The sequence below is a fragment of the Bufo gargarizans genome, chromosome 8 (genome assembly GCF_014858855.1).
Source record: "Bufo gargarizans isolate SCDJY-AF-19 chromosome 8, ASM1485885v1, whole genome shotgun sequence".
Lineage (NCBI taxonomy): Eukaryota > Metazoa > Chordata > Amphibia > Anura > Bufonidae > Bufo > Bufo gargarizans.
Window position 1 is genome coordinate 60,939,104 of NC_058087.1, and position 10,614 is coordinate 60,949,717.

At 45.9% G+C, this 10,614-nt stretch overlaps 1 protein-coding gene across 1 annotated transcript; it reads left to right on the forward strand.

Annotated features, from left to right (window-relative positions):
• The first annotated feature begins 2,414 nt into the window (after positions 1 to 2,414).
• LOC122945383 lies at positions 2,415 to 5,110 on the forward strand. Its single transcript, XM_044304456.1, has 3 exons — positions 2,415 to 2,662; positions 3,198 to 3,351; positions 4,663 to 5,110. Exons 1-3 carry the CDS (start codon positions 2,482 to 2,484, stop codon positions 5,108 to 5,110), a joined length of 783 nt encoding a protein of 260 aa, XP_044160391.1. The 5' UTR covers positions 2,415 to 2,481.
• Positions 5,111 to 10,614: the final 5,504 nt, after the last annotated feature.

Here is a 10,614-nt window from a genome sequence, read left to right on the forward strand (position 1 = left end):
CCGCTGTCATGTTGTCTGATAGGATTCGTATGTTTTGGCCGCTTAGAAGATCCTGACTCTGTTTGAGAGTCTCCCACACAGCCTGAAGTTCTCTGAAGTTTGAAGACCTGTTCTTTATGGTCTGACTCCAAGTTCCTTGGTAGTAGTAAATTCCAACCTTTGCACCCCAGCCCTGTTGGCTGGCATCTGTAGTTACTACGACATATGGACTTAGGTTCCAGGAGACGCCCTTTGACAGGTTGCTTGCTATCTGCCACCAATCCAGGGATCTCCGAGCATTCTCCTTTACCAGGATCTTCCGGTCTATGGATCGGTGGTCCCCGTCCCAGACAGACAGGATCATCTTCTGTAGGATCCTCGTGTGATGTTGACTCCACGGTACCGTAAATATGCAAGAAGTCATCAAGCCCAGGTCGCTCATGGCGTTTCGGATGGTGCACACGGATTTCCCCTGAAACGCTTTCAATTTCCTGACAAGGTTTTGCTGCTTTTGAGGTGGAAGGAAAGACCTCTGCAGGTTCGAATCTAGCAGCGTTCCCAGGAAGATTTTTCTGGTCTCTGGTACTAGGTCCGACTTTTCCCAATTTATGATCCAGCTGAGATCCTGTAAGAGGGATATTGTTGTCTGTGTATGTGCCGCTAGAACTGGAGCAGAGTCTGCGGTTAGGAGAAGATCGTCTAGATAGGGTACAATCTTTATTCCCTTCAGTCTGAGAAAGGCCACTATCTCTATGACTAACTTTGTAAACACCCGGGGGGCTGTTGAAATCCCAAAGGGCAGGCACTGAAACTGCGAACCTTAGGAATTTTTGGTGGTCCGGATGTATTGGTACATGGTAATATGCATCTTTTAAGTCCAAGGTGCACATTACCGCTCCCTGAGAAATGAGGGGTGTTGTCGATCTTATCGATTCCATCTTGAAACGATGGTACTTTATGAAGACGTTCAGGGGTTTTAAGTTGATTATGGTTCTGAATGAACCGTCTGGCTTTTTGACCAGGAATAACCTTGAATAGAAGCCCCTGCCTTCCTGACCCGCAGGGACGCGAGTCACTGCGCCCAGCTTCTTCAATTTTGTGACGTCTTTTAAAAGGTTTTCCTGAGGTGTATCTCCTCCGTACCCTGTCAGCACAAATTTGTGTTGCGGAACAGACATAAACTCTATCCTGTATCCCTCCTGAATAATTTGGAGCACCCAAGGGTTCTGGGTTATTTGGCTCCATGCTGGGAGAAAAGATCTTAATCTTCCCCCGACTGGCCTGGCGTCATTGTTTGTCTTGGGAAGTGTTTGGGTTAAGCAGAAATCCTCTGCCCTTACCCCCTTTAGGATAGGACCATCTTCCCGATTTACCCTTGTCTTTATACGCTTGGTTCTTTGGCTGAAATTTTTTCCGAAAAAAATGTGTCTTCCTAGTTTTTGTTTCAGGAAACCCTATCTTTTTGTCTGAGGCCTTTTCAAGAATCTTGTCCAGGCTAGGGCCAAACACATATGATCCTGAAAAAGGGATTGTACATAATTTATTTTTTGAGGTGAGATCACCAGACCAGTTCTTTAGCCACAAAGCTCTTCTAGCGGTGTTTAGAAGGGCCCCACTTTTAGCTGCGAACCTGACTGACTCAGCCGAGGCGTCCGCTGTAAAGGCCGTTGCCATCTTCAGGAGTGGGATAGTCTCCAAGATGTCCTCCCTGGGAGTTCCCATTGACAAGTGATTCTCCAGCTGAGATAACCACAATAGTAAAGACCTAGCCACAGATGTGGCTGCCACGTTAGTGGAGATCAAGGCCGCCGACGCCTCCCAAGATTTTCTCAGGAGACCGTCGGCCTTGCGGTCCATGTGGTCTTTCAGCTGGGAGGAGTCTTCGAATGGGATTGCTGTTTTCTTAGCTACCCTGGCGACCGGGGCGTCTATCTTTGGGATTTCTTCCCATAGTTTTGGTGTCCTCTTTGTCAAAGGATAGACGACTTTTGAATTCTCTGGGAATAAAAAGCCTCTTTTCCACATCTTCCCACTCATCCAGGATCATCTGCTTTAGGCCTCATGCACACGACCGTTGTGTGCACCCGTGCCCGTTGTGCCGTTAGACGTTTTTTTCTGCGGCTCCATTGACTTTCAATGGGGCCGTTGAAAACTCGGCTTGTGCACCGTTTTTACACCGCGCCCGTGACCCGTGTTTCGAGGCCGTGAAAAAAATATAACCTGTCCTATTTTTTTCACGGCTAACGGATCGCGGCCCCATTGAAGTCAATGGGGCCGTTAAAAACACGTTTGCACACCCGTTTGACACCCGCGTCCGCGTCCGCGCCCGTTTTATTTATTTCATTTGCCATGGGCACTCTGTCTGGCAAAAGTTGTGGCAATAAATTTGAAAAAAAAAATGTACAGGAAGTTTAGGGTCACAGATTATGCTAATTTCTAGCCACCTGTGTCTGGAAGCTTCTCTCTGTGTGGTGAGGCAGCCATTAATTTTTCACTGAGAAAATGCCTAGGTGGAATGTGGAAAAGCTCATCACCCTGGTCCAGGAGAGGCCTGAAATATGGGATACCCGCAGCAATCTCTATCTGGATCGGACCAGAAAGGATGCTGCGTGGGAGCAGGTGGCCCGTAGCCTCCGAAAGAACGATTGGGCCAAAGCTGATAGCAGAGGCCGTGCTGACTTAGGTAAGTGTGAGCAATGTAGTTGTGCTGTGCGTGCCCACTGGATGGCAACCAGATATTGTTTTTAACCCTGAGTTCCCAATAGTGTTTTTTGTGCAGTTCAGCTTCATTTGCCATAAAGGGCCGCACATGCTTTGTTAAAGTGACGTCTATTACATTCCATACAACACCATTTCTAAGTGTAAATGGCTGTCCCTCCCTTTGCTCCGGCATACAGTTCTCATGTTTATAATCACATGTTTGTGCCCTTTTTGTCACAGACACATGTCCTTGTATTTGAGCATCTTAGAGTTGTGACCGACACTTTATTTTTAAAAGTTAGGGCCACAAGGCTTACACGACTAGTCTCCTCCATCTTGTTCGTCTGCATTAGTATCCAGACACCTGCTGGACTGTACCATGTGCTGTTTATTCGGTCCTTTTTTGTTGGTACCTTGTTATTCCCTATTTGCTCTCTTTTTTGTAAAATGTCATTTTATGCTGGTTTCTTTGGATCCTTTGTTATTTTTTTTTTATTTTTTTGCTTCATTATGAACAGTGAAACAAACCAAAACTCGCTGGGCCAGTTGCCGGGACCAATTTCGGCGAGAGGTCTCCAGCAAGGGCCGTAGTGGAGAGGGTCCCTCCCGGAAGAGGCCATACATATATACTGCCCAGTTGCAGTTTCTCAGACCCGTAATGGACTTGAGGCCGTAAGTAAATTATGATTTGTTGATCCATTTCTCATTGTGCTTAATCTTTCAATTGTGTCTGCCTCAGCTAATGTGTACACGAAAGTAATGGCTTCATTTCTGTTGTACTATTGAAGGCATCTACTTTCTGTGGGGCAGCCATGTACAAAATGTCACAATCCCACATTTTTAGAAGGCACACGCCAAGCATGCCTGAATAGCTGTAAGTTAACCAGTCCTGCTTGGAGTTGTCGTTGTGCATCAGATGGTGGGCATCAGTTTGCACATGCCTGGGGTTGGTTGTGTCCATCACTTTATGTGAAAGGTTGCCCCCATTCAAACCCGCTGCTGAGTTGTATGATGAGACGACACGTGTAGTGCGCATATAGCACCCCCCCTCTCTGTTTGGTTCCTGCTGCATCAATTTTGGGCAGGTCCCAGAACATAGATGTTTTTAATATTGAAAGGATTTCACAAACGACAAGCCACGTGCGCTCCGCACGCATTATCTCATCATACAGATGTTCTGCGTGTTTGCCTCCTGTTGGTCTTATACCACAATAATCTTTGGAACTTTTCATAGGGATAGGTCATTTATACCTCAAAAGGTGCATGTCTCCCATTTTAATGCAAGTCCAGATTAGTATATCAGTTTTGACATTAGCGGGTGCTTTTATAGTTCCCATATAGATTCCTTTTTTTTACTGACATGTCGGAATTTGATCCCCATTTGGTATTGGCCACGTCATTCACATTGCTTTCAATGTATGGCACCAGGACCAACATTGATTCCTTGGTTTGTTTGTGTACAATGAAAAAAACCCAGAATCCAATGATGTTCCTTCTAGGCTTGACCACCCGTCTCAGAATGACTGCTCTCATCATGCACATTTGTGGCCCAGTACATGTTATTATTTGGCTGGAAAATAAGTTCGACCAGTTAGACCCTACGTCTTGTATGTTGGTATGGTTGAAGCAGGCCACATACTGGTGAGATGGCGTCAATATCCGCACTGGTTTGGTGCCTGGAATGAATATTCCTCTTCTTTCGCTGGACTGCTTCAACCATCAAACCATGTTTTATCATTGCATTACCATTTGCGCTTTACCAGTTGTGACCCATCTTGCCCTATATATTGTAAATACATTTGGAATTGCACTGTTCACATAGATGCATGTGTTTATTGCGTATTCTCTTACATTATGTTGTTTCAAGCCACTCCATATATATAGTGTCTGTATACAGCTGATCACACCTAATATCACTGTTTATTTTCTGTTAAATTTAAAAAGAGATATCTAATTGAGTTTTTACATGTCTTTGAAAAACAGTACTGTGGACAGTCTGGAACCCTCTGGGGAGTCGTCTTCTGATGGAAGTGAAACCCCAGCTGTTTTTTCCCCCGCAATTAGTCCCGAACCGACGCCAGCAGAGGACCCGGAGGAATCGTCACAGGGCCAGCACCAACAACAGCCCAGTCCAGCCCGTGTCAGGCAGCCGCACCGAAGACGCCCCCGCCAAGTCCCTCCCTCCACCTCTGTGCCAGAGAGTCGGGAGGTTATTGACGCACGCGTCATTGATTTTCTGGCACAGAGGCGGAGTGACGGAGTGGAGGAGAAAATGCTTCGCGGATTGGCGCCCCTTCTGAAAAAAGTGCCGGAACCTGATCACAATGCATGCGTGGCTTCAATTGCTGTGGTCATGAAGATGTTCGCCATCCAAAATCATGGGGACATACTGGGCCGTTTGAACAACTGGATGGTGGATCTTGAAAAATGAGGGGCAACCCCAAGTGTCCGGCCAATTTGGACGGGAAAGGCAACCAACTCAGGCGCCTTCTTTTACCCCACACCCCCAGTACGGGCCACCCCATGGCCATATGCAAGGGGCATCACAGGCCATTTTCCAGGGCAGTTTGGCCACTGTCCCACAACAGCAGGCTCAAGGAAGGCCACGGTCCTCCTTTCCGGCAGGGTCTTTCACTCAGGACCTCTTTGAGTTATGATTTTCTTTTTTGGGGGGTGGTTTTTCTGTTTTAATTTGGTTGGTTGTGTTTATTTGCCAAAAATATTGTTTATAAACTGTTTTGGTGCAGAATATTTTTGAAAAAAGTAATTTTGTGCACTAAAAATGTGTCTGGTTTTATTTTCTAACATTCCACAAACCATTAACCTTATCATTTTGTCTATCATGCCCAAAAACACACACACAGTATCTACAAATGCAACACTTTATTAAGATGCACCGCACCTTTAAATTTATTAACTTTCAACATGAGGTATTAGAAAATTTTATGGACCAAATACTCGAAGTTTAAAGATGAAATAGTTTAACTAAATTTAGACCAAAGCATCATTTAAATTAAATGTGTAGATTAAATAAAATATGCGATGTCCACAAAATCTCAGCCCGCAAGCCCACGTCAAGGGTCCTCATTACCTTGCGAGTCCCTACACTCCACTAATACAATAAATTCAAGTAATCTATCTAGAAAATAACAAAAAACTAACGAGCCCAGAAGATTTCAAAAACTGCCACGAATAGCGTCCCTCTGCCATGGCAAGGACCCCTCTGGGCTGTGAAAGTAGTCTGCAAAGAGTTCACGAACTGCAATGCCTGCAGTCCCTGGTCGTCTATGCAGGGTCCTTTCCAAGCCCAAATCTGAAGACGTTGGAAGATCTTCCAAGTCTACAGAAGAGGAAGCCTCGTGAATCCTGGTGAAGTTGTGCAGAACAACACAAGCTTGAATCACCAGGGTAGCATTCTCCGGATCCATCTGTATGGATGACAAAAACACCCTCCACTTGCTAGAGAGTATCCCGAAAGCGCACTCCACATACCGACGGGCACGAGTCAACCGGTAGTTGAAGATACGCCTCCTGACATCCAAACCACGCTTTGGAAAGGGCCGCATAACATGTGGAGTCAATGCAAACCCTTCATCCGCCACGATGACAAATGGAGCCGGCGGACGGGCATATCCGGGCAGTGTTCTGGACTCGGGCAGGGCAAGCTGGTTGGCAAGAAGCCGCTCACCCATTCTAGAAGCACTAAAGATGCGAGCATCCGCAGTGCTTCCATAGGACCCAATATCTACCATTATAAACCGGTAGTTACTGTCAGCAACAGCCATCAGCACTACCGAGAAAAACTGTTTATAATTGAAGAAACGGCTCCCTGAGTGTGGCGGCTTCTTCACACGGATGTGCTTGCCATCCATTGCCCCGATGCAGTTTGGGAACTGCGCTGAATTTTGAAAGCCCTCAGCGATCCGAAGCCAATCGTCCACCTTGGGTTGCGGCATCACCGTCTCTCGGAGCTGCTGCCAGATGACCTGGCAAGTGTGTCGAACAATTCTCGAGATCGTGGAGGTTCCTAATAGAAACTCGAAATGCAGGGATGCAAACGAGTTCCCAGTGGCAAGGAATCTGTTGTGAGAAAAAAAAAAAAAAAAGTAACGGAACAACAGAGTCTGGATTCCTTAACAACGTTCTATACACTACATTATTTTAAACCACACTATGTCTAGTGGAGCGTAACCTATGGGAAGGGCCTCTCTGTGTGCGGCCACACCCATTGTAAATTCAAGGGATAACAAATATACACCCTAGACTTTACATAGCATTGCTCTGCCAAAAGCACACAATTCAAGCAACAGGCGGCATGGAATTAATTCATGCATTGTCTAGCAAATGGTTAAAAACCAAAAGGCCCAACCATATTGTACCACAGTATTCCTGCAAAATTGTCTGGTGTGCTTTTGGCAGTAAAGTAGCCAAATGATGGATGACCAGTCGCACCTCTGTCTGAAAACGGCTTGCCAACTCTGCAACATGTCCATGGATGCTTAAACTAAATTATATTGGCAATGGGGAATAGAAACCATACCGGAGCATCATTTGGGGTAAGGGCAGTACTAACACTAAATTTTAACATAAACACTGGTTCTACCCTTTGGAAAAAATGCAGATAGTCATGTGCAAGGTAAGAAATCTGCGAGCAATAGCAATTATGTGAACATTAAATCTGAGGGGTTGGCAGCAGCACAATCCCCTAAAAAAGTGAACAGACTGGGATATAGACTTCTAATAGGGTGGTACACGCTGCTAGCGAACCTGACAGAGTGACCCAATTCGTTCACACACTCCTAAACACAAACGCATACACCTGTATTTGTGGCAAATTGTCTAGAAGCCAAAAAAGGCATGTAACAGCCTGCAGTAACATGGCTGAGTGACTGACTAAAAACACAATTTTAAACAAACTACAGGCGAATGGCGACGAATCATGGAGTGTCTGGAGCCCTTTATAGATGAACACACGTTTTAAAGCTGCTAAAATAAACCTAACCCCAAAAAAAAGAATCATATGTCGCAGGTTTTCAAGAGGTTAAATCAAAACAAAAACACCCCCCAAGAAAAATAGGATTTAAAAAGAAGGGGACTTCAGGAAACAGTAGCACATGTTTCACAGCAGCCATTTTCTAGCACATGTTCCCCCTGACACAAGCAGTGCACATTACTGGTGAAACTTTACAAGTACTATACTGCTTACCTCAACGTGACGATGAGCCTTTCCTCAGGTGAAATGCTGCGCCTCATATTGGTGTCCATAAAGGTAAGGACAGTACGTAGAGACGACAGCAAGCGATCAAAGGTACCCACTGACATCCGACAGAAGGCAAAGAACTTCTCTGGATGCAGCCGCAGATCTTGGTAAAGGGTATGGAAGTGTCCTTTCCGGTAGCGTTTGGAAACAATCGGATGGACCCAAAAACGTCGCCTTCTAGTCGGTTCATCATTCAACAAAGGAGGGCGCGGACCCCATTGCCGAGAAACGAGCCAATGCACTAAGACCTCTTCCTCTGAATCAGACATGGTGAAACAGCAAAGAGAGCAGCCAAAATAACCTCTGTACTCTGGAAAGACTACAGAAAATGGCCACAAATGCATACTCAGGTGCCCCTGATTTATACCAGTATCCTGGGTGGAGATAGTAAAATGCCATTTTTTTCACCATTCTTGGATTTTTGACGGCACGCAAAAAAAACGGTAACACGGACACACGGAAGCGCAACGGAAGCAAAAACGGCCACGGATCACGGAACAACGGAACCACGTTTTGCGGGACGCAAAAAAATACTGTCGTGTGCATGAGGCCTTAGGCTGGAATTCAAAGGAAAAACTTTTTTCCGTTTAGTAATCAGGCCTGCAAACATTTCCTCCTGAATGGACCTTTTAGTTGGTTCGTCTGGGATATCCATGGTCTGTCTAACCGCAGTCAGAAGGGAGTCCATATCCTCAGATGAGAAACAATATTTACGTTTTTTCCTCGTGGGATGAGGAAGGTAAAGACTCTTCTTCCTCCTCCTCTCCTGAATATTCCATCTCAATAACCTCTGGGTCTGATTCCAAGGCTTCCCTAGGTCTTTTAATCCCCGTGGTCTGCTCTGCCACCTTAGGCGCTATTAAGGAGGAAACTGATGCTTTGACTTCTTCTTTAATGATGGCTCTAAGGTCTGTTAAAAGGGACGACTGTTCCTCTTTCATCATTTTGTTAATGCAATCCGCACAAAGTTTCTTTGCGTACGACTCCTGAAGCCTTTTGCTGCAGATAGCGCATCTCTTAGGCTTCTTTTTAGCATCCACCTTTAAGGTAGGATCTTTTTCCCCCTAGGAGACATGATGATAGAAACAGGCTATAATGCTTGCTAAACCTATCACCGTACATCACCCTGCAGTGCTGGGTTTACTCACATGTCCCTGGGCAGGAGGGTCTGGGGACTGGTCTCTCATACTGGCTGACTCCATGACTTGAGGGACTCGCACTAAACCCCACCAGACTTTAAATGCCCCTGGCACTTACCCCTCCTGGCGTGGATGCTCCTCCCCTTCCTTCCGGTCATTGCAGGGGGTTCCGGACGGGACGCGAGGCCCAAACGCTAGGCCTCTAGCGTCCCTTGCCGCGGGGATCAAACACAGGGCGCCGCCATGTTGGATCCGGTGTCGGAGGTCACGCACATGCGCACTCCTTCACCGGCGCCTCAACGTCACTTCCGGATCAGCGCCGAAACCGGAAGTACAAGAAAAAAGGCGCTCCAGCTCCCGCGTCCCTGGAGAGAGCATCCTGCAGCCCAGAGCCCCAGCGGGGTTGCGGCTACCATTCCCCAGCCCCTGCGAACATCCTTCCCAGCAGTGAGCCGCGTGACCCACAGGTACTGGAGGGGCTGGGAGGCTAAGGGACCCCAGCTTAGGGATTTTAGCCTGGCGTTTAGAAAAAAGAAAAATGAAAAAATAGAAAAACTAAAAAAGGTCTGAAGAGAGACCCTCTCTCTGCCCTGTCCATTATTGGGACAGGAAAAAACACTGGTGAAGGTGGGTGGGGGGGGAGCTTTTAACCTCTCTGTTTCCTGTCCCAATAGTGGGCGGGGGAGACAACCTCCATGTAGTGCTGTCATGGAGGACGTCCTGGAAATAATAGCATCCTGAATACAGAATGCAAATTAAAATAGTGATGGAGGGGTTAAAAATAAAACAAAAATAACTCCCCGAGTCTACTTGATCGCGTAGTTGTGGATCTCTGTCTTCTTCTGTAATGTTGAGCTGCCGGCTAAGGACCTGTGGTGACGTCACATCACATGATCCAATCACATGGTCCTTCACCATGGTGATGAACCATGTGATTGGACCATGTGATGAGCACAGTGACGTCATCAAAGGTCCTATTCCTGTGCACAGCAAAGAAGAACACAGAAGAGATGCCGGCTGCGCGATCAAGTGGATTAAGGTGAGATAAAAAATTATTATTATTTTTTTAAACCCTCCAGCCCTATTTTACTTTGCATTCTGTATTCAGAATGCTATTATTTTCCCTTATAACCATGGTATAAGGGAAAATAATACAGTCTACAGAGCACCTTACTCAAACCCGAACTTCTGTGAAGAAGTTCGGGTTTGGGTACCAAACATGCCAATTTTTCTCAGGCGCGTACAAAACTCATTACAATGTTTTTCACTCGCGTGGAAAAATTGCGCATGTTCCCGCAACGCATCCGCACCTTTTTCAGCAACGCCCGTGTGAAACCAGCCTAAAACATGCAAACATTTTTGCTTCAAAAAAGAAATCATTGTGTAAAACTTACATAAATAAAAAATAATATACATATTAGGTATCGCCGCATCCGTGACAACCTGGTCTAAAAAAATATCACATGATCTAACCTGTCAGATAAATGTTGTAAATAACAAAAAATAAAAACGGTGCCAAAACAGCTATTTCTTGTT

Coding starts and splice junctions, on each gene's coding strand:
- LOC122945383 (XM_044304456.1), top strand. CDS start 2,482: ATGCCTAGGTGGAATGTGGAAAAGCTCATCACCCTGGTCCAGGAGAGG. Junction 2,663..3,197: donor CAGAGGCCGTGCTGACTTAG/GTAAGTGTGAGC, acceptor CATTATGAACAG/TGAAACAAACCAAAACTCGC. Junction 3,352..4,662: donor CCCGTAATGGACTTGAGGCC/GTAAGTAAATTA, acceptor TTTGAAAAACAG/TACTGTGGACAGTCTGGAAC.